The sequence below is a fragment of the Vipera berus genome, assembly GCF_964194415.1.
Source record: "Vipera berus genome assembly, chromosome: 9".
Taxonomy (NCBI): Eukaryota; Metazoa; Chordata; class Lepidosauria; order Squamata; family Viperidae; genus Vipera; species Vipera berus.
Window position 1 is genome coordinate 3,097,591 of NC_138212.1, and position 23,807 is coordinate 3,121,397.

At 47.7% G+C, this 23,807-nt stretch overlaps 2 protein-coding genes across 2 annotated transcripts in view; one reads left to right on the plus strand and one right to left on the minus strand.

The window, feature by feature from the left end:
- Window positions 1–830: 830 nt before the first annotated feature.
- On the plus strand, window positions 831–10,952 carry DMAC2 (distal membrane arm assembly component 2). Its single transcript, XM_081335062.1, has 6 exons — window positions 831–862; window positions 5,265–5,452; window positions 6,124–6,204; window positions 6,410–6,549; window positions 8,425–8,587; window positions 10,121–10,952. The coding sequence occupies exons 1-6, from the start codon at window positions 845–847 to the stop codon at window positions 10,281–10,283; spliced, it is 753 nt and encodes a 250-aa protein (XP_081191188.1). The 5' UTR covers window positions 831–844; the 3' UTR covers window positions 10,284–10,952.
- Window positions 8,600–23,807, minus strand: part of BCKDHA (branched chain keto acid dehydrogenase E1 subunit alpha) — a 38,332-nt gene continuing 23,124 nt past the window's right edge. The window contains exon 10 of the mRNA XM_081335060.1: window positions 8,600–8,639. Coding sequence (XP_081191186.1) covers window positions 8,615–8,639 — 25 coding nt within the window. The 3' untranslated portion in view covers window positions 8,600–8,614. The remainder of the gene's footprint in view (window positions 8,640–23,807) is intronic.

Genomic DNA, 23,807 nt, shown 5'->3' on the forward strand with positions numbered 1-23,807 from the left:
GCATTCCCCCATGGTCACATAATCAAGATTTTAGTGCTTGGCAACCGGCATGTATTTAAGATGGTTGCTGTGTCCCCAGATCACATGATTACGATTTTCCCATGAGGTTGGAGAGAGTCAGTAGCTCGGGCAATTCCCCAAAGAAAACAGTGCCTCTGACCATGTGTGGAATGTTTTTCTTCCATGGAAAAAAAAACTTTAGCAACCTTTGAACTTCTGCAAAATTTTCTCAGAGGTCTACCCTGATTTGGTGACAAACTTTACATTTCTTTTAATTGTTGCTCTTGGTGATAAGGCGATGCAACTGATCATTGGAGCAGTGGGCTAATGCCTCCTTAAGTAACACCAGCTGCCTGCAATTAGTGCAGGTTCGCATCCCACCAGGCTCAAGGTTGACTCAGCCTTCCATCCTTCCGAGGTAGGTAAAATGAGGACCCAGATTGTTGGGGGCAATTAAGCTGACTTTGTAATAATGCCGCTTGGGAGGGTGTGAAAGCCCTAATAAGCAGGCATAGACATAGAATGAAGGCTACTGCTAAGCTTGTAAGCCGCCCTGAGTCTTCGGAGAAGGGCGGGATATAAATGGAATTAAAAAAAAAAATTGCATCTTTTTCCTATTATCAAGGACCGTCTTTTGCTTTGCAACTACTATTTGAATGCAAATATCCCAATATTCTACCGCAAGGGGCGCTAACGCCAAGGAAGGGCAAGGAAAGGGCGGGAGGAGTTTCACTTCTGACTATTGAGCATGCTTGAAAATTGACACATGCGCAATCTCAGCCGGTCACAGAAAGGTCTCTCTTCGGCCCTCTTGAGACGCCGGGAGTCACGTGACGCGCTAAAGATGGCGGCGCCGGCGCTGGTGAGTCCTTTATAGTGGGACTTTATTTTTATTTTTTGCTTTTCGTGGCAAACCGATTTCAGGACAAATACACCGAATTTGAACTCGGTACCTCGGTTTTCCACGAAGGGCAATGAAGGTTTTGTGAGCGAAGTGGCCCCGGGGGTGTCAGCTTTTCCTTTAGCTCTCCTGCCGCCTTGCCCACGCATATTGTGTATTAGGTTTTTGTCGCGCCTTTATTTAAAAATAGCTGTGTGTGTGTGTGTCTGTGTGTATTTTGCTGAAGATCTATTTCTTGAATTGGAGAGAAAACACCAGGTGTTTGCAAAAGGGTTTCTTTGCCCCCTGAAAATACAGGTAGTCCTCGACTTACGACCACAATTGAGCCCCCCCCCCAGATTTCTGCTGCTAAGTGAGACAGTTGTTAAGTGAGCTTTGCCCCATTTTACGACCTTTCTATTATTATTATTATAAAACTTTTATTCATTAAACATGAACCTCAGTCAACCAAACATTCAAATTGCCTGGCACTGATGGTTGACACGGGCTGCTGCCAGCATCCTAGGTATCAACCAGGTATCTCCTTAAAATGTAAGATGTTCCAAGTAGCGCAGTTGTTGTTGTTGTTAAATAATGTTATTTAAAATACAAAGAAAAATAGAAATAAGAGAGTAAGGGAGGGAAAAGGGAAGGGGAAGAGAAGGTGTGAGGTACAAGGGAGAAGGAGAAAAAACGGTGTTGACTTCCGGCTCTTTTTAGCACAGTACCAAATAAAAGCACTCTAGCCTCAACTGTTTGGTTTTGCACACTATTATATAACTAACATAGGGACGCGGTGGCTCAGTGGGTTAGGACGCTGAGCTTGTTGATCAGAAGGTCGGCAGTTTGGCGGGTCGAATCCCGAGTGCCGCGTAGCAGAGTGAGCGCCTGTTACTCGTCCCAGCTTCTGCCCACCTAGCAGTTCGAAAGCACATAAAAATGCAAGTAGAAAAATAGGGACCACTACGGTGAGAAGTTAACAGCGTTCCGTGCGCCTTTGGCGTCTAGTCATGCCGGCCACATGACCACGGAGACGTCCTTGGACAAGCGCTGGCTCTTCGGCTTTGAAACGGAGATGAGCACCGGCCCCTAGAGTTGGAAACGACTAGCACGCATGTGCGGGGGAACCTTTACATTTACCTATATAACATACTTGTTAAGGGAATTCCGGCAGTTGTTCAGTTAGTAACATGGTTGTTAAGTGAATCTGTCTTCCCCCTTTGACTTTACTTGTCAGAAGGTCACAAAAGGGGATCACGTGATCCTGGGATGTTGCGACCATCGTAAATAAAAGTCAGTTTCTAAGCATCTGAATTTGGATCACATGAGGATACCACAAAGGTCATAAGTGTAAAAAATGGTCATAACTCACTTTTTCCAGTGATGTTGTAACTTTGAACAGTCACTAAATGAACTGTTGTAAACTGAGCAAATAAATCAACAAATCTGTAATTCAGGCAAAGCTAAATGGATTTTTTTAAGGTGAGGGTGTCGAGTTTTTTACAGGGTACAGAAACAAACGAGGCATACGTTCAATATATGTGATATATCAGTAAGAAAATAATGAAAGCCATTGATTGCATGTAAGGTTTAAACAATAGGAAACATTGATTTTAGATAACCTTCCACAAGGGACAAATTTATGGGCTACCTGGTTTTTTGCCATCTAGGTTAGTATCTTTCTTCAAAGTTGCAAGTGTATTCAAGGACTTTCAGAATAGGCTTTCTATTGTGTAGTTGCTGAAAACGCAAATTCTCGCCTACCTAAAAAAAATAATCTTAGTTAAAAGAAAAGCATGCTTTCTTATAGATGTTATTTATTTGTGTCCTGCCTTTATTATTTTTACAAAAAACCCAAGGTGGCAGACATATCCCCCACGCCTTCCTCCACTTGTTTCCCCACAACAACAACCCTGTAAGGTGGGTTGGGGGGGCTGAGACAGAGGGACCTATCCAAAGTCACCCAGCTGGCTTTCACACCTAAGGAGGGATTAGAACTCACCATCTCCTAATGATTGGCCCAAAGTCACCCAGTGGGCTTTCATGGGTCAAGAGAGACTAGAACTCACCGTCTCCTGGTTATTGACCCAAAGTCAAGCAGTCAGCTTTCATACTTAAGGAAGGACTAGAACTCACCAACTCCTGGTTATTGACCCAAAGTCAAGCAGTTGGCTTTCATGCCTAAGGAAGGACTAGAACTCACCACCTCCTAGTCATTGGCCCAAAGTCACCCAGCCAGATTTCATGCCTAAAGGGAGGCTAGAATTCACTGTCTCCTGGTGTGGAATTCAAAGTCACCCAGCTGTTTTTTGTGTCTAAGGCAGGATTAGGAAAGAGCAATTTGTGAAGCTCCAAAAATACTTGCTGTGTACCAAAATGCTTTTTTAAACGGCAACTGGACTTTTTTTTTTACCTTGAAGACATTTTGCTTCTCATCCAAGAAGCTTCTTCAGCTCTGAAGCTTCTTGGATGAGAAGCGAAACATCTTCAAGGGGAAAAAAAGGAAGTCTGCTGCCTTTTGAAAAAGAACTTTTGAGACAACCAGGTGGCCTCAACAACTCTCGGAAAGAGGGCAAATGACCAGCTATCTTCAAGGAGTATAAATCCTTCCACTCCCCACCATCCAGTCAGTGCTGAAGAAGCTTCTTGAATGAGAAGCGAAACATCTTCAAAGAAAAACAAGGAAGTCCAGTTGCCTCTTGAAAAAAGCACCTTTGGGATTTTGGGACAGCCATGATCTGGATGACTGAGAATCTCCCTATACCAGGGGTAGGCCACCTTGGCTCTTTTGACTCATGGACTTCAACTCCCAGAATTCCTGAGCCAGCATGGCTCAGCTTGGAAACCTCTCCCTTTTCCCTTAGCACGGCTGGCTCAGGAATTCTGGGAGTTGAAGTCCAGGAGTCATAAAAGAGCCAAGGTTGCCTGCCCCTGCCCTATAAACATTTTATTTGTTGGGTAGCTAAAATGCTGACCAGCTGGTGGTGCTATTAAATCAAGAAAAATCATTCAGCAGAAGGCAGCCTGTGTCTGAAGCTATTCAGGGATGGCTCCGATTTGTATTTGGGTGGAAGAGCATGCCAGAATCGCAGGGCTGTGTTCCTCTTAGGTGTGTTACACAATCACAAAACCTGTTTTAGGGAGACAGATAGTCAATCCTTGACTTTCCACCAAAACGGACTGGGATGCCCATCGCTAAGTGATGCACTTGTTGAGTGAGTTTCACATGACGATGCCCCATTTTGCAATGGTTGTTTAGCTGTGGTTGTTAAGCGAATCACACATCCTGTAAGCATACCATACAGTCCTTAAGTGAATCTGGCTTTCCCCCATTGACCTTGTTCGTTGGATACATGCTTGGCAATGGGCATGTATTCCCGACAATGGCAGTATTCCAGGGTCATGTGATCACCATCTGCAACTTTCCCAGCTGGCTTCCCACCAGCAAAGTCAAAGAGGGTAACACTGGATTCACATAATGACCACCTAATAAAAATCGTGTCAGAGCATGCAGAGTCCTATTGCGCTGAGATAACCCAGGAGTAAACACAGTAAACAGTGGTTTGTATTAAATTGTGGGTTTATCTTACACTATCTACAATATACATTCGGAACAAAATGCATCCACGTGCTAATATAGCAGGATCCAACACACAGCAGTTACAGCAGGAAACAGAAGAGAGAGAACACAGCAGCGGAGCCTTCCCTTTTATACAAAGGCTCTTCAAGGGACACAGACCCTGCTGAGTCATTCCCATCATTACATCATACATCTCACATTGTACAAGCTGGTTAGCTTCTAAATCATTACCTTGACAAATCGCAATTAGACTTATATGCTGACTCTGTAAACCTCTTAGGGCTATAAAACACTGTGAAGCGGTCTATAAGTCTAAGGGCTACTGCTATTGCTATATAGTATATTCATCGTGTTTTCTTCAGCCCTCTATAAGTGGTTTACAGAGTCAGCACGTTGCCCCCAACAATCTGGGTCTTCATTTTACTGACCTCAGAAAAATGGAAAGCTGAGTCAACCTGGAGCCGGTCAGGATCGAACTGCTGGCAGTGGGCAGAGTTAGCCTGCAGTGCTGTCTTCTAACCACTAGGCCATCAGGGCTCAGTAACAACTGCAGCGATTCACTTAACAACCATGGCAAAAATGGTTCTCAAATCAGAACGCAACTCACTTAACTGCCTTGCTTTAGCAGACGGAAATTCTGGTCCCAACCGTGGTCGTAAGACGAGGACAACCTGTACCGAGGTTAGTGATCTGCAGGAAGTATGACTTGAGAAAATGTACCAGAAATCCCGCCACTGCTTGTCTCAAGAAACAAGAGCTTCCTCCTTTGCTGAAAACATTGCCTCTGCTTCGTTCTCTCCGCAGCTCCGGCAGAGCAAACATTTGACCTCCTTGTATGGCAGCCCCCGGTTGAGCAGCACCTCAGGGGGTCTGTCTTCAACTCCCCGGAAAGGTGGGATATTCCACTTTCTCACCAGCCGCTTCTACGACATTGAAAACTTTGTGGAAATCAGCCAGAAGTTAAAGAGATGGAAAATGGAAAAAGGAAACAAGTAGGTGTGCCTGGGGGGGTTCTAAAAATCTCCCTGCAATTCTTGCTGTAGTAAGAGATTCCTGCATAGGACAGAGATGAGTTAGAACTCTGGGAATTGTAGTCCAGGCATCTTCAAGCATGCTGGCTGGGGAACTCTGGGAATTGTAGTCCAAAGCATGCTGGCTGGGGAACTCTGGGAACTGAAGTCCAGGGATCTTCAAGCATGCTGGGTGGGGAACTCTGAGAATTGTAGTCCAAAGCATGCTGGCTGGGGAACTCTGGGAATTGTAGTCTAGGCATCTTCAAGCATGCTGGGTGGGGAACTCTGGGAATTGTAGTCAAAGCATCTTCAAGCATGCTGACTGGAGAACTCTGGGAATGGAAGTCCAGGCATCTTCAAGCATGCTGGGTGGGGAACTCTGGGAATTGTAGTCCAAAGCATGCTGGCTGGGGAACTCTGGGAACTGAAGTCCAGGGATCTTCATGCATGCTGGCTGGGGAACTCTGAGAATTGTAGTCCAGGCATCTTCAAGCATGCTCATTGGGGAACTCTGGGAATTGTAGTCCAGGCATCTTCAAGCATGCTGGCTGGGGAACTCTGGGAGCTGAAGTCCACACGCGACATGGAAGTCTTCCATAACCAGAGAGTTTCTCAAGGAGGTTTTTTTTTTTTACCTTTTCCATCCATAGGTATGATGTCGTCCTGCACGAGCGTTATGGCGGTGATATCGGAGCCGCCATCTTTGTCCTGAAACTGCAAGGGGGCATTCGGTATGCGAGGCCTGTTTTATCCACAGGCATGTTGTGGGAGGGCTGTATCTTTTCCTCCCTTCCAATCACCTAGATTCACACCTGGCCACAATATTTGTGGACTCAGTATTAGGTGCCAAACTCCTTCAACCGCTACCTGTATTGAGATTGGGAGATTTTAATATTCTTCCCCCCCCCCATGAAAAACAGGTTTATTCTGCTTTAGTTTCCAGGACCAAATGGATTGGTGTCGCGGGAACTCGAAAGAGGAAGGAAACATAGATTTTCTAGAGTATCATGGCAAGTCCTTGGAAGCCATCGATCTCAGCGGTTCCGTCATCAATTACATCGGCCTGAAAAACTTTGGTGAGGAATCGGGCTCCGTTTGGAGCCAAGAAAGGTTTGGATGGCAATATAGGGGGTCCTCGGCTTACAACCGTTCATTTAACAACCGTTCAAAGTTACCACGGCATCGGAAAAAGTGACAAGTCCTGGCCCCATTTCGCAGCATCCCTGCGGTCACGGGATCAAAATTCGGACACTCGGGACACCGGCATTCGTTTACGACAGTTGCAGTCTTCGGAGGTGTGTGTGTGTCACGCGATCCCCCTTCCGAGGGAAGCGAGGTTTACTCAACGGCTGCCGGCCTGATTCATTTAACGACTGCGGTGACTCGTTTAACCGCCGTGACGAAAATGATCGTCAAATTGGGTGCAGCTCGGGCGCCACCTTGGCTAAGCCACCGAAGTTGTTCTGCTCCCGAACGTGGTCGTGAGCCAAGGACCCTCTGCACAATGTTGTGTTTGGATATAGGGAAGGGCAGCCTTGTGGCTTTCGAAATAAGATGCCCGGATAAGGTCTAAGGTGGGAACGAGCTTGTTCTAAGCTTGGGACAAAATGCGGGTGGCCGGCTTTCGAGGTTAGGCTTGGGGTGGCCTAGCTGGGGTCAAAATGGCTATTCTGACAACCGGTCAGGCCCTCTTTAAGGTCGGAAGGTGTGAGTTGTGCCAGGTTTTCCATGTCTTTGAGATGTCTTAGGGATATGGAAAAGATTCTGTGTGAAGACTAGCCAGTGGGCGGACCAGCCAGAATTGATGAACGCAGCCAAAAAAGCCACAGTTGAATGAGCTTGAATGAATTCCTATAAGAACCAGTGATACACCTCTCCTTTCTTCCCCTGCCCTCTCCCTCTCCTCCCCTCCCTCTCCTCCCCTCCTGCCCTTCCTCCTTCCCATTGCCCCTCTTCCCCTCCCTCTCCTCCCTTTCCCTCTGCCCTTCCCTCTCCTCTTCCTCTTTCCCCCTGCCCCCCCTCCTCCTCCTTCCCTTCCACCCTGTCCCCCCTTCCCCTCCTTCCCATTACCCCTCCTTCCCCTGTTCCCCCTCACACACACCCTCCTCCTTGCTTTTCTTTACAGGCTTATGTAGCACAGAGTTCCTCAACCTTTCTGGGGTGGAGAGAGGGATAGTTCTGTGCAAGTGGGGATCTGCGCGCGCTCAGCCATTGCTTCTGCGGCGCCAGTTCTGAACGGCCTGGGGTGGGGGTTGGGGACCCCAGTGTAGCAGACTCCCATTCTTTACCACTGCAGCAGCACCTTTGTGAGGTGCGGTAGTAAGAAGGACAGCTCAGACCTCACTTGCTAAACTTGCAGGGGGTGGGGGGTGGGGAGAGAGACTTGAAAGTGTGTGTCTCTCCACTCCCAGTCTGGCACCAGAGCCGCTACACCAGCCTAGCTGTGGCCTAGCCCACATTCATAATCTGCGCCCCGTAAGCTTTAATTACATCTAACTTTCCTGCCCGCCATGAGTTATAGGGCCATTTGCATCCTTTGCCCTGACTTTAGGCCAATCACCAGGAGACAAGGAGTTCTAGTACCGCCTTGGGCATGAAAGCCGACTGGGTGACTTTGGGCCAATCACCAGGAGACAGTGAATTCTAGTCCCACCTTAGGCATGAAAGCCAACTGGATGACTTTGGGCCAATCACCAGGAGACAAAGAGTTCTAGTCCCGCCTTGGGCATGAAAGCCAACTGGATGACTTTGGGCCAATCACCAGGAGACAAAGAGTTCTAGTCCCACCTTAGTCATGAAAGTCGACTGGGTGGCTTTGGGCCAATCACCAGGAGGTTTTGTTGTTTTTTAACTGCAAAAGTATCCCAGATGTTTCCCGGACTTTCAGGTGTGGTTGTGCCTTTGAGTTTGACACTTGTTTTCAATTCCTTTCCTCCTGCCTCCTCCCACAGGTAACCTGACGGGCCTGAAGCATTTGGACCTGAGCAGGTGTTCCTTCATCGATGACTGGTGCCTGAGCCAGCTTCACCCCTTCGCGGAGAGCCTGCAAACCTTGTCTTTGGCGGGCTGTTCCCGGATCACTGAGAAAGGGCTGACTTGTCTCCACCACTTTCAGTAAGTGCAGCCGTGGATCGGCGTGTCTCAGTCATGGGGCTTTCCTCCAGGGCTGGGAAAAGGGAGATCGCGGTGTGAGTCATAGCATCCTTGAGTTGGAAGGGGACTTTAGAGGTCATGTAGCCCAACCCACTATTCAGCACTCACTACAACATAACTCAGGTTGAATTTTGAACTCTTCCATCATGAACTCAGTCTGTAAGCCAGAGGGGTACAGTCTGGTACCTCTGGGAGATTTATATATTTATTTGCATCCTGCCTTCATTATTTTTACCAATAACTCAAGGTGACTGAGATACCCAACACAATTTCCTCCTCTTTTCCTCGCAACAGTCCTGAGAGATGGGTTAGGCTGAGAGAGGGATTTGCATAAGATCACCAGCTGTCTGTCAAAGGTGGGACTAGAACTCACAGCCTCCTGGTGATTGGCCCAGAGTCACCCAGCTGGTTTTCGTGCCTAAGGCAGGACTAGAACTCTGATATTAGACTTCTGAAAATTTTGGAAGAAACTCTAAGTTGGAGGAGAGGCTAAAAAGAAAAATTAAGATAGCACCCAGATCTGCACAAGTGAAGCCCCGTCCCTTTTTCATAGGATGCGTGTGAAAAGGGAAGGGGCTTTGCAGAGGTGCTGTCTTGAGCCATTCGCCTCTCCCCCGTACTAGAAATCCAATTAGGCATGGAAGCTGGCTGGGTGACTTTGAGCCAATCGCCAGGAGACAGTGAATTCTGGTCCCACCTTAGGCATGAAAGCCGACTGGATGACTTTGGGCCAATCACCAGGAGACAAAGAGTTCTAGTCCCGCCTTGGGCATGAAAGCCAACTGGATGACTTTGGGCCAATCACCAGGAGACAAAGAGTTCTAGTCCTGCCTTGGGCATGAAAGGTGACTGGATGACTTTGGGCCAATCACCAGGAGAGAAAGAGTTCTAGTCCCGCCTTGGGCATGAAAGGTGACTGGATGACTTTGGGCCAATCACCAGGAGAGAAAGAGTTCTAGTGCCGCCTTGGGCATGAAAGGTGACTGGATGACTTTGGGCCAATCACCAGGAGAGAAAGAGTTCTAGTGCCGCCTTGGGCATGAAAGGTGACTGGATGACTTTGGGCCAATCACCAGGAGACAAAGAGTTCTAGTGCCGCCTTGGGCATGAAAGGTGACTGGATGACTTTGGGCCAATCACCAGGAGAGAAAGAGTTCTAGTGCCGCCTTGGGCATGAAAGGTGACTGGATGACTTTGGGCCAATCACCAGGAGACAAAGAGTTCTAGTGCCGCCTTGGGCATGAAAGTCGACTGGGTGGCTTTGGGCCAATCCCTCTTCCTTAGCCAGTCCCACCTTGCAGGATTGTTATTACAGGGCAATTAGGAAGACGTATTAGTATTAGATATGTTTACCATCTGGAGCTGTTTATAAAAATAATAAAAGGTGGGATATAAACAAAAAGTAAATAAGGAAACGGCAGGCTCAGCTTTTCAGACAAGAGGCGCGGGGTCAATGGAAGCAATGGGATAACCCCTACATTAATTCTCTTGCAGAAATTTGGAACGCTTAGATGTCTCCAACCTTCCTTCTGTTCCTCATCCGCTGTTAATTCGGATTCTCCTGGAAGAAATGTTGCCCCAGTGTTATATTGTGGGGATGGACAACCATGAGAACACGGACTTTCCCACCCAAGGGGAAAAAAAGAGGATTTTCTAGACACCCAGCAGGATCTCCACTTGAACCAAAATGGACAAAACTGCCTTTGCAGCAGTTCTTCAAATCTTCCTGTCCCCTTTGACAGACACACACAGAGACCTTTGTTTTAAAGCCGACTGTTGTGGACCAGGCTAGCTGCGGATTGTGTGAATCTAGGTCGACACAACTGATGTGGCACCAGGTGAGGCAACTTCTAAAAGGATGCCAGTTAATTCATTATTTTTAATGGCAGCAGCGTAATAAATGGGGTCTCCCTATTTAGGCGGCGAGTTAACCCTGAAGAGGCTCGTTTTCCACTTTTTGAAGGGGGTGACTTGAATAGATCACTTTTCCAAAAAAAAAAAAAAAAAAGTCTATCGTTGCACCTTTGATTTAATGAACTGAAAAGCGGAAAGATTTTCCCCCGATGTCCCTTATTACCAAATGGGCTGAATTAAGTTTTGGATATCCAACAGCTAGAGAGACCGAGAGGGTGGGGGGAAAAAATGCCCTCAAAGAGGGTGGATCATAATTTTTGGATTTGAAAGGAGATTTTCTGGAAGAGAATGAAAAAAAAAACCCCACAAGAGTCCACTTTGTCTCTCAGGAAAGAAATCAGATTGGCAGGTAGACTCCCTCTGAATAAGGAGGTTCTGCTTCTCAGGAGCCAGCACAGAGGGCGTTAAGAGGTAGGGAGGCGGCTCTGAGCAGCTGCCTCACCTTGAGCAGTCTTACCTGGGAAGGGAAAACCCCCCCATGTCATTTCTTCCTTGCTCTTTTACATATGCAAATAGCTGCTCTTTAGCCTAGTTGCTGCTGCTGCTGCTTCCCCCCCACCCCCCACCCCCGCATGAAATCAGTGCTTTACCCATGGGGGGAGTGGTGGTTAAAAGACCTGCCACCCATTTTTATCAGGCGAAGCTTGTTGATAGCTCTCAGGTGGAAAGGCCGCAGCTGCAAAACACCTGAGCTTCCAGCGCTGCAGGCCATTGATGAAAACAATCTCTCTTTTTTTTTGCAAGTAAGAGCATGCAGTGGCTGACTGGCAACCCGCAGGATTTGCAGGAAGCAGCCTTTGCAACAGCCGACTACGGGGAAAAGGTTTGGGCTGTGTAGCCTGAGCAAGCCATGCCTTGTATTCTCTACACACACACACACACACACACACACTCTCACACACTTCACACGGGTTTTTGTCTCCTCTCCCAGAGGCATTTGGGATAAGTTTAGTTTAGTTTAGTTTTATTAAATTTTTATACCGCCCTTCTCCCGAAGGACTCAGGGCGGTGAACAGGGCATATAATAAAAATACAAAAATACAAAAGTTAAAATAGAATTAAATTAATGCCCGAAATAAAACAATAAAATATACAAATATTTAAAACCCTAAATTAACTCCCCATCAGGCCAGGCCAGCTTGTTCAAATAGGTGGGTCTTTAACCCGCGCCGGAAGGAGCGGAGATCCGGTGCCATCCGGAGCTCAACCGGCAGTTGATTCCACAGAGCCGGGGCGCCCACAGAGAAGGCCCTCCCCCTGGGGGCCACCAGCCGGCATTCTCTGACCGGAGGCACCCTGAGGAGGCCCTCTCTGTGGGAACGCACAGGGCGGAGGGGAGTTGACGCCGGCAGCAGGTGGTCCCCGAGGTATTCCGGACCCATGCCATGTAAGGACTTAAAAACCATCACTAAGACCTTGAACCTCACCCGGAAGACAACTGGTAACCAATGCAGCTCGCGGAGCAAAGGTGTAACATGGGAGTACCGGGAAACTCCCAAGACAACTCTCGCGGCCGCATTCTGTACCAGTTGGAGCCTCCGAGTGGTCTTCAAGGGAAGCCCCATGTAGAGAGCATTGCAGTAGTCAAGACGAGAGGTCACGAGCGCATGAGTGACCGTACACAAGGCCTCCCGGTCTAGATAGGGCCGCAACTGACGCACCAGGCGAACCTGAGCGAAAGCCCCCCTAGTCACGGCTACTATATGATCTTCTAAGGTAAGCCGCGAATCTAGGAGGACTCCCAAGTTGCGCGCCCTATCCACGGGGGGTAAAGACTCACCCCCCATAAAAAGAGATGGAACATTTTGAATGTCCCGGGATGCCGGAATGTACAGCCACTCAGTCTTGTCAGGGTTGAGTTGAAGTCTGTTCCTCCCCATCCAGACCCGAACCGCCTCCAGGCAACAGGACATCACAGCGAGGGCATCACTGGGGTGGTTTGGGGTCGAAATAAAAAGTTGGGTATCATCAGCATATTGATGATACCCAACTCCAAAACCACGAATGATCTCACCCAGTGGTTTCATGTAGATGTTGAACAGGAGAGGCGAGAGAACCGACCCCTGAGGAACTCCACAAACGAGAGACCTAGGGGCCGATCTCTGCCCCCCTGCCAACACCGACTGCGAACGTCCCAGGAGATAGGAGGAGAACCACCGAAGAACCGTGCCTCCCACTCCCAATCCCCTGAGACGCCGCAGCAGGATACCATGGTCGATGGTATCGAAAGCCGCTGAGAGGTCTAATAGGACTAGGACAGAGGAACATCCCCTATCCCGGGCCCTCCAGAGATCATTCACCAGAGCGACCAATGCCGTCTCCGTGCTGTACCCGGGCCTGAAACCCGATTGGTACGGATCCAGATAATCCGCTTCATCCAGGACCAGAGGGAGCTGATGCGCCACCACACTCTCAACAACCTTCGCAAGAAAGCGAAGGTTGGAGACTGGACGAAAGTTGTTCAACACAGCTGGGTCCAAGGCTGGCTTCTTGAGGAGGGGTCTCACCACCGCCTCCTTCAAGACGGTGGGGAAATTACCCTCACTCAAAGAAGCAGATATCACCGCCTGGAACCAGCCTCGTGTCCTCTCCCTAGCTGCATAAACCAGCCAGGAAGGGCACGGGTCCAATAAACATGTGGTGGAGCTCAGCCTCCCCATAATCCAAAGGAGAACAAAGGAGAACCCTTAAGGTCAGGGGCCTAAGTGAATTCACCCTAGGGCAGAGGTAGGCAACCTTGGCTCTTTTATGACTCCTGGACTTCAACTCCCAGAATTCCTGAGCCAGCCTGGCTCAGCTTAGAAACTTCTCCCTTTCCCCTCAGCATGGCTGGCTCAGGAATTCTGGGAGTTGAAGTCCAGGAGTCATAAAAGCCAAGGTTGCGTACCCCTGGCCTAGGAAAATCATCAGCTCAGCCATCGTATCATCTGCAGCCACGTGGGCTTTCCAGCCTAAACTTCCTTGCAAAGTGGTGATTAGAGCAATCCGGAAGCTCCTTTGATCATATTGCATTTAACTACCACATGCTTACAAACTCTGCTGGCATTGATTTTGGATGGACATTCCAGGACAGGGGTCTTCAAACGTGGCCCTTTGATGACTTCTGGAATTCAACGCCCAGGATTCCTCAGCCAGGCATGCTGAGGAATTCCATCCAGACCCCTGTTCTAGGAGTTGAAGTCTGCTGGCCAGGGAGAATTCTGGGAGTTGAAGTCCTCACAATCTAAAGCCTGCTGGCTGGGCAGCTCTGGGAGTTGAAGTCCATCCCTCTCAGCACCATGCCGGTTAGGGAAACCCACCCATCTTAAAACTTGCCAAGGTTGAAAAACCCAGATACAGGTAGTCCTTGACTTACGACCACAATGGGGCTCCAAATTTTGGTTGCTAAGCGAGACAGTGGTTAAGTGATTTGGGCCCCGTTTTAACGACCTTTCTTGCCACGTTGTTGTTCAGTTACTAACAGAGATATTAAATGAATCTGGCTTCCACGTGGACTTTGCATGTCAGAAGGTGGCAAAAGGGGATCACACAAGACCCCGGCACAACTGCAACAGTCATAACTGTGAGTCGGTTGCCAAGCGTCTGAATTTTGATCCCCTGATTATGGGGATGCTGCGACAGACGTCAGTGTGAAAAACGGTTGTAAGTCGCTTTTTTCAGCGCCGTTGTAACTTTGAACGGTCACTAAATGATCTGTTGCAAGCGCGAAGGCCTCCCTGCAGTTTCCCACCGCTGCCTAAATGATGCTAGTCTCTCTCGGTGTCGCATGCCCACTGTGTGTGTGTGTGTGTGTGTGTGTGTGTGTGTAATAGATCTATCCTTTTTGAGCTGTGAGCTCTTCCCCCTCCATCCCAGAGAAAGAGCTAAGCTTTAGTCACAGCTTATTTTTAACATCTGCGTCTTCTCCCACCTATCCAGGTCGAGTCCGCTTTATCACTTCCTTCGCTTCTGCTTTGTTCTGAAATGGAGGTGATTAAATTGCAGGGGACTGAATTGTGTAAGCAGCACAACCGTCCTCTTGACACCCCAGCCAAGCTGCAGACGGCCAAAGGCCTCCTTAGTCCTCAATTCCATTTCTCCCCCCCCCCTTTCTTCTTTCTTCCTTTTTAAAAATTCTTTGCAGGCCTTCTGTGGTTGGACAGCTGACAAGTTTGTGTGAGTTTTCTTTTACTTACTTGCTTTTTTTTTTAAAAAAAAAAGATGCGTTATATGGGAAGTTTTGCCAGGGAAATATAGGCGAGCCACTAAAAATAGAACTTTTTCATCACACCTCGGAGTGTGGCTCACGGCTCCTTGGTTTCCTGCGAGTGTGTGTGACTGTATTGGCTGCGTTCTGAAATTCATCTTGAGCCAACTCTTGGCTGTCATTCTTGATTTCTTTTTTTTGGGGGGGGGATGTTTCTTCGTTACAAGAGGTGCTTCTGTTTCTCCATGGGGAGAGTAATAGTCCTCGACTTAAGAAGACAATTGAGTCCCAAGTTTGCTGCTGCTAAGCGAGATGGCTGCTAAGTGATTTTTGACCCATTTTACAACTTTTTTTTGCCACAGTTGTTAAGTGAATTACTGAAGGTCAGTCAGTAACACGGCTATGAAGCTCATCTGCCTTCCCCCCCTTGACTTTGTTCGTCAGAAGGTCCCAAAAGGGGATCACGTGACACACAAACACACACACACACACCCCGGGTGCTGCGACCGTCCTAAATATGAGTCAGTTGCCAAGCATCTGAATTTTGATCACGTGAGCCCGGGGAGGCTGCAACGGTCGTAAGTGTGAAAAAAAGGTCATAAGTCACTTTTTTCAGTGCCGTTGTAAACTTCAAACAGTCACAAAAACAATGATTGTAACTTGAGGACTAGCTGTTATATTCTGAATTCTTTTCTGCACAATGGACCCGGCATTTATTTCTGCGCAATACATTCTGCATTTATTTCTGCACAATGTATTTGAGAATGGTAGAAACCATTAAAAGCTGGGATCTAGCAACCCTTTTTTACAGATTCTGCCAGACTGTTCCTGGGTTTTGCCTGCCCTAGCCTAAAATGTCTCCTACAAGCCTCAGGTTTTTGTGGAAAGGAAGTCCTTTTCTGGTTAATTTATTTTTACTGAATTTATTCACTGCCCATTTTTCTATCGCACAGCTCTGAGTGTTTTACAGTCTAATAAAACAATATTGTAAAAGGCTGCAACTTTGAGTCCTAGTCCTATCTTGGACATGAAAGCTAGTTGGGTGACTTTAGGCCAATCACCGGGAGACGGTGAGTTCTAGTCCCACCTTAGTCATGAAAGCCAGTTGGGTGACTTTGGACCAGTCCCTCCCGCTCACCCCAGCCCACCTCACAGGGCTGTTGCGGGGAAAATAGAAGGAGGAGGAAGAAGTATGAGCTACGCTCACCACCTTGAGTTAATATAAAGCAATAAAGGCAGGATAAAAAAAAATCTGCTAAAACAGGAAAATAATAAATACATCGAAGTGAAACATGCCCAGTCCCACCCCTCGTTTGCCCTTGCTTACGCCATCCTGCTCAACTACGCTGCCCTGTTCCTTATCTGCCATGGCTGCCCTGGGAATCTGCCCTTTCCCCATCTACTTCCCCATTTATAGCACCATTAAAACCTAAGTGCTTTTCAGATTTCTTGATGAAATGGTGAGATATGAAATGATGATGATATGAAATGATGAGATATGAAATGATGAGATAGCAAAATAACACACTACAAAACAGTACTTGTGAGCACGATTAAAGGCTGATAGAGATCTGGGTGTCTTGCTTTATTGCTCAACGGTTGACAGCCAAATGAATAGGTAAGCTTGACTTAGTGCAGTGTTTTTCAACCCCTGGCAACTTTAAGAAGGGTGGACTTCAACTCCCAGAATTCCCCAGCGGTCCACCCCTCTTTAAAGTTGCTGACATTGAGAAACACCACCATAAAAGAAAAAGAGAGCTGATGGGAGATCATAAGCACAGCGGCCATTTCACTTAGCAACTGCTTTGCTTAACGGCCAATTTGCTGGTCCCAGTTGCGGGAGGACTTAACCTGTAATTTATTTCTTGCAAGCTGGGAGAACCAACCTCCGGGTCGATGACTGAAACCGGCAAGGCTGTTCCTGAAGAAACCAACTTTTCCGGTTATGTCTTGTACATCTGGGTCTAAGCGTAGGAACAAAAGAGATATCCGATGATTGGCTACCTCATTCGGGCTTCAGAGGAGATGAAAATCTGATTGGGAACCAGCTCTTAAGAGGCGGGGATTTCAACAGGACCAGCTGGGGAATTCTGGGAGTTGAAGTCCACACATTTCTAATGTTGCCATGCTTGACTGACCTAGACCAGGGGTCCCCAACCTGTGGGCTGCAGCCCACTACTGGGCCGTGACCTGCTGGCCAGCGGGCCATGGAACAGGCTGGCCAGTGCGCGCACATGTGTGCGCATGCTCATCATGTTAGCGTCACTGCTGCTATGCAAACGGGGCACTGCCTGGCAAAAATGGGGGGCCACATGGTAAAAATGGGCACCGTGTGGCAAAAAGAGGGCAGTGCTAGTGAATGTCACACGGGCGCTACCACCACCTCGTTTGCATCACGCGTGCTCGCGGCTCTGTGTTTGTGTGCGCGCGCATGCGTAAGATGCTTCCCCCTCCCTTTCCCGCCAGTCCGCCAGCTGAGAAAGGTTGGAGATCCCTGACCTAAGACTGTTGAGAACCAACATACGTTGTCTGAAATGGTATAGGGTTTCCTGCCTTAGCACGGGGTTGGACTACATGTTGGTCCCTTCCAACTTTTATTTTTATTATCATTATCATCATTATTATCATATTATTATTATTATTATTATTATTATTATTATTATTATTATCATTATTATTATTATTATTATTATTATTATTATTATTATTATTATAAGAAGTTTACAGGTAATCCTCGACTTAACGACCACGACTGAGCCCAAAATTTCTCTTGATAAGTGAGACTTCTGTTGACTTTTGCCCCACTTCATGACTTTACTTGCCACCGGTGAAGTGAATCTCTGCAGTCGTTAAGTTAGTAACCCCATTATTAAGCCAATCTGGCTTCCCCATCATCGGAAGTTGACAAAAAAGTGACCCCGGGACACTGCCACCGTCATAACTATGACTCAGTTGCCAAGCGTCTGAATTTTGATCACGCGACTGTGGGGGGATGCTGCAACAGTCATAAGTTCGGGCGGGGGGGGGGAAGGTCATGAGTCATTTTTTTCACTGCTGCTGTAACTTCGAACCGGTCATTAAATGAACTTGTCAACGGATGTTCTTGCTTTGAGAGCAGATGGAAATGCAGCCGTTTCCTCTACTGCTTTTCAAATTAGTTGCTGCTGGGAGGCGGAACAGGGACGAAAGTCCAGCTAGTCGTAACAATAATAACTCAGCTGTGGGAACCCAAGGTCACATTCCCCAATTAGCTTTCTCCCTGTTTTGGCAGGGGAGAAAGCTAATTGGGGAATGTGATTTATGACTGTTAATTGGAGGAAGGAATTGCACTTTGTGACTTTGTTTCCAGGGGAGGGGGAATTAGTTTTTGGTTTCGACTATGTGGTGCCCATACTTTGTTTCTCAGATAAAAGATTCTTTAAGATAAACAATGCCTCGAAGCTCTTTTGAAGAGTTTCATCTGTCCATGACAGAACTGTTGTAAGTAATATAATAATAAAGTTGGAAGGGGCCTTGGAGATCATCTAGTCCAACCCCCTGTTTAGGCAGGAAACCCTATACCATTTCAGACAAGTGGCTGGCCAGTCTCTTCTAAAAAACCTCCAGTGTTGGAGCATTCACAGCTTCTGGAGGCAGGTTGTTCCACTGGTTAGTTGTTCTAACTGTCAGGAAGTTTCTCCTTAATTCCAGGTTTCTTCTCTCCTTGATGAGTTTCCATCCGTTGCTTCTTGTCCTGCCTTCTGGTGCCCTGGAGAATAGCTTGACTCCCTCTTCTTTGGGGCAGCCCCTGAGAGATTGGAACACTGCTATCATGTCCCCCCTCGTCCTTCTCTTCATTAAACTAGACATACCCGATTCCAGCAACCGTTCCTTATATGTTTTAGCCTCCAGTTCCCCGATCATCTTTGTTGCTCTTCTCTGTACTCTTTCTAGAGTCTCAACCTCTTTTTTTACATTGTGGTGACCAAAACTGGATGCCGGATTCCAAGTGTGACCTTGTAAAATGGTATTAACACTTCACGTGATCTTGATTCTATCCCTCTGTTAATGCAGCCTAGCACTGTGTTGTTGTTTTTTTGGCAGGTCACAGACTGCCTGTAATTATCAAAGGAAAAAGACCACATGCCCAGTCAAGGAATTTGGAATTTGGCCAGCATTTGCATTCAGAATCAGCTTGAGAGAAATTAAAATGCTGCCCTGCTATGGAAAAATTTGGCTGCTTCTGTTCTTCCAATAACTGAATGAGGCACATTCAGGTTGCTATTGAGGATGTGATCATCCTAAGTCTTCCACAATACATAATTAGCATTGGAATTGGAATGTATTACCCTGATGAACATCTGTATCTTTTAATTACCAGGCAGGTGCAAGAAGCATCCTGAAACCAAATGTGATGACCAGTGGATTCCTTAGTCATCGCAAGGAGCACAATTTAGTGGGAAATTAGGGCAGAATCCAGAGGTGATGGAATTAAAGGTTTCCTTCCAAGAAGTTTTGGTCTTTGGAGTATTTTAAAAATGTCACCTGTTGCTCTAGCACAGGAGTGGGGAACCTTGGCTCTTTTATGATAGGTGGATTTCAACTCCCAGGAATTCTGGGAGTCGGGGTCCACAAGTCATAAAGTGGCCAAGGTTGGAGACCCCTGCTCTACACACCATCCCTTGCTAGGCGATTTTTGCAAATCTGGTTCTCCAACATTTAGGGACGTGAGGGTAGGGAGCAGTGAAGGGTGAGCTTTGAATTCTCGAAATGTTTTCTGCCCCCAAGGAGCTCAACGTGTTTGGCTCAAATTGAGTGGCCTGCGGTCTTTCCTGCCTCGTCCACCTGGTCATCCCTCTCTCGAAGGCAGAAATTCTTGTGGAAATTTCCACCAAGGGTTCTCCATTCCACGAGTGATGAGTTGGCACCAGAGATTCTCTCCCCCCCCCCCGCAATGGTGCCAAGATCTGCATCTCAAACTGCCAGGTTTTTTAATATGCAAAGTTTTGGCCTTTGCTTCCAGCCAAACCTCCGTTAGAACACTTGCTTTGTTTTAAATTTGCATCGTGAATGTTTGCAAAACAGGAAGAGCAAGCTGTATGGACCGAAAGTGCTGGTTACCTTCACCCTTCAATTCCTGGTTTTTCCAGCTTGGTCACAAGTGCGAGTTTACATGACCTCAAAAAAGCCGACGCTGAAGGAGACGCTTCTAGCAAAGGGTCAGAGTCAGCAGAGAAGGTCGGTGCTGCCCTGCAGATTATAGTAAATTAGCTTAGTTCTAACAGGGCAATTGGAAATAAACCTCCGTTTGGTTATCAATGACAGATACAGGACATTTATTACTATTATTTATTCACTTAACAGATACAGGACATTTATTACTATTATTTATTCACTTAACAACTGTGGCAAGAAAGGTTGTAGAATGGGGCGAAACTCTCTTAAATGTCTAACTTAATGACATAAATTTTGGCCTCCATTGCGGTCATAAGTCAAGGACTGCCTGTATAATCACGGTGTCTGATAGGTTGTTCTGCAATTGCCCTGCCCCACCCAAAGTGGAGGGCCACGTTGGTTGACCATCTCCCACTGCACAAACTGCCCTTTGCTTTTCAGGAACTATTGCCTTCTTACTAAAGTCCTTGACTTATGACCAATCACCTTAGCAGCTGTTTGAAGTTACAACAGAGCCTCCAAAAGCTACTTATGATCTGGTTTTGAAGTTCTGATGTTGCCCCCACCCTGCAGTTATGTAACCACATTCCTGGCACTCAGCAAACAATCCATCTTTATGGCAGTTCGTAGCACCCTTGTAGTCACATGACAGTGATTTAATGATTTTTTTCACATGACATTGCTTTATGATGGGTTTTTTTTTTTGCTGAAAACGCATTTACTTCCTGCTTTGGGCGCACGTCAGTTCCTAGTGAACAATGGGCTTCCTTAAAAACCTGTTGTGATTGCTTAAAAAAAAACTGCTGTGAAAAAGGTTGTTAGATTAGGTCTGATCGTGTGATGACCTGCTTTATGACTTTAATCGCCAGCCTCAATTATGATCATAAGTTGAGGACTCCCTGTACTCTTTGTGCCTTTCTTCTGCTTGTCAGGTGCTTGCATACAAGGATGCTTACACAAACAGATACACACAGGTACACACAGTGTGTTATCTCCTTTGCCATTAACGCAGAGTCTTTCCCTGCAAAGCGCCCTCACTACTCTGAAGTCTTTTATCTTTCCCTGCAAAGCGCCCTCGCTACCCTGATGATGCACTGCTCAGAGCAGCCAGGAACATGTTGTGCTTTCATTCCGACCTTGTGTTGTGGCCCCACAGAAAGACAATAGCAAGCGAGAACAAAGCGATCAGCTTCCAATAAAGGAGAATATTTGTAGCTCAGGGTTGAACTGAGGGGTCCTTGCTGCTCTCTGTAATTGGTGGTTTCCTTGCAGACGTTTCGCGACCCAACTAGGTAATGTCATCAGTGCTAGAAGGGAGGGGGGTTTGTGAAGGAGGAGGAAGAGGAAGGCTGTGGGGTCCTTGGTGCTCTCTGAGCTGGGTGGCTTTCTTGCAGACGTTTCATGACCCAACTAGGTAACGTCATCAGAGCTGTTATCGGAGTGATAACAGAATAGCAGAGTTGGAGGGGACCTTGAAGGTCTTCTGGTCCACCTGATGCCATTTGAGACAAACGGTTGTCCCATCTCTTCTCAAAAACCTCCAAAATACCTGAATGGCTTCCTCAACATCTGCAATTATTGGATTTTATCAGAACTGAACGGTGGAAAGACATAACCCGTCCCTTGGCCATGGGCCAAGCCGAAAGTGGGGTGCCCTGTAATGCCCTGCATTGCAAAACCAGCATAGCAACAGACACACAATTCTTAACAAGCCAGCAGGTTGAGTAGGCGGGGATGCTAAAAAGGTTCTTCTGGCGCCATATGTGGTTAGGAAGAGGCCTCTCTGGGTGGGGGAGGAATCCCTAAAAATAAAAAATAAAAACTTGGTTAGGAGTTTTATTTGGAAGCTCGGCTCAGTCTGTGCGGTTTCTGGTGGATGGATAGTTGTCCTCTAGTCCAACCCCCAGTTCAAGCAAGAGGCCCTTACAGAATCAATGAACAGAGTTGGAAGGGACCTTGGAGGTCATCTAGTCCAACCCCCTGCTCAAGCAAGAGGCCCTTACAGAATCATAGAACAGAGTTGGAAGGGACCTTGGAGGTCATCTAGTCCAACCCCCTGCTCAAGCAAGAGGCCCTTACAGAATCATAGAACAGAGTTGGAAGGGACCTTGGAGGTCATCTAGTCCAACCCCCTGCTCAAGCAAGAGGCCCTTACAGAATCAAGGAACAGAGTTGGAAGGGACCTTGGAGGTCATCTAGTCCAACCCCCTGCTCAAGCAAGAGGCCCTTACAGAATCAAGGAACAGAGTTGGAAGGGACCTTGGAGGTCATCTAGTCCAACCCCCTGCTCAAGCAAGAGGCCCTTACAGAATCAAGGAACAGAGTTGGAAGGGACCTTGGAGGTCATCTAGTCCAACCCCCTGCTCAAGCAAGAGGCCCTTACAGAATCAAGGAACAGAGTTGGAAGGGACCTTGGAGGTCATCTAGTCCAACCCCCTGCTCAAGCAAGAGGCCCTTACAGAATCAAGGAACAGAGTTGGAAGGGACCTTGGAGGTCATCTAGTCCAACCCCCTGCTCAAGCAAGAGGCCCTTACAGAATCACGGAACAGAGTTGGAAGGGACCTTGGAGGTCATCTAGTCCAACCCCCTGCTCAAGCAAGAGGCCCTTACAGAATCACAGAACAGAGTTGGAAGGGACCTTGGAGGTCATCTAGTCCAACCCCCTGCTCAAGCAAGAGGCCCTTACAGAATCACGGAACAGAGTTGGAAGGGACCTTGGAGGTCATCTAGTCCAACCCCCCTGCTCAAGCAGGAGACCCTACATTTTGGAGAGAAGTGGAGCTCTTTGAACCCAAAAGCTGATTAGAAAATATTTATTTTCTTAGCACTTGACTCCGCTTAACCTTAGAGCAAGTCCAATTCGCTCGGATGGAGTACAAACACTTATTAGAAAATGTTTGTTTTTCGTAGTACTCGACTGAGCTTGACCTTAAAGGCCCCTTTAATTTGCTCTAAAGGCTTCTTGTTGGGTCAGAGAAGGAAGCTGCGCTTTTCTGACACCCTAAGGGTGGGCATTTACCAGCAGGCTTTCAAAAAAAAAAAAAAGGGAGAAAGAGCTTTTCTGAGTATATACAGAGCGCTTCCAGGTAAGCCCAAACGAGTTAGAAGCGGAAATGTCCACGGACAATTACCAGAAATGAAATAAAGAAAGCAGCTTGCCCTCCGGCCCCCCTGTTCTACAAGCTCAAGAACCCGACTGGCTCCCTTCTGCGCCTTCAGATGCAATCATGAGGACTAGCGCCAGACTCCAACCCGCCAGCTTTTAAAGGGCTGCCGGACCTTTCCCCAGCGGCGCCCGGCGAGCCCCCCCCCCCACGCCCCCCAAGGGACGCTCAGCTCTTCCTGGACCCGCGCAAGCTTCCAGAGAGGGAGACTCGGACGTGACGGCCGGGCCGGGGATTCTGGGTGTCCGTTGGAATCGGGAGCGCGCCTCTTGCTTCGGAGCTTTGCCCCCCCCCCCTCACCGCGGCAGCGCGGGGGTCTCCGGGGCATTTCTGCAGGAGAGGCTCGGGCAGCGGGAGGAAGAGGAGGAAGGAGGAAGGAAAGAGAAGGAAAGAGAAGAAGGAGGGGAGGGAAGGAGGGAGGGAGGAAGGCAGGAGAAGAAAAAGGAAAAAGGGGAAAGGGAAGGAGAGAGAGGCAAAAGATAGAGGAAGAGAAGGAGAAAGAAAAGAGAGGAGAGGAGAAGGAAGGAGAAAGGGAAGGAGAGAGGAGGAGGAGGAAGGAGAGAAGGAGAAAGAGAAAGAGGGGGAGGAAGGAAAAAGGAAGGCGTAGAAAAGGGGAAGGAGATAGAGAAAGGAAAAGGAGAAAGGAAAAAGAGGGAGGAAAAAGGAAGGCGTAGAAAAGGGGGGAAGGAGACAGAAAAGGAGAGAAAAGAAGAGAGAGGAAGAGAAGGAGAAAGAGGGGGAGGGGGAGGGGGGCCCGCCCCG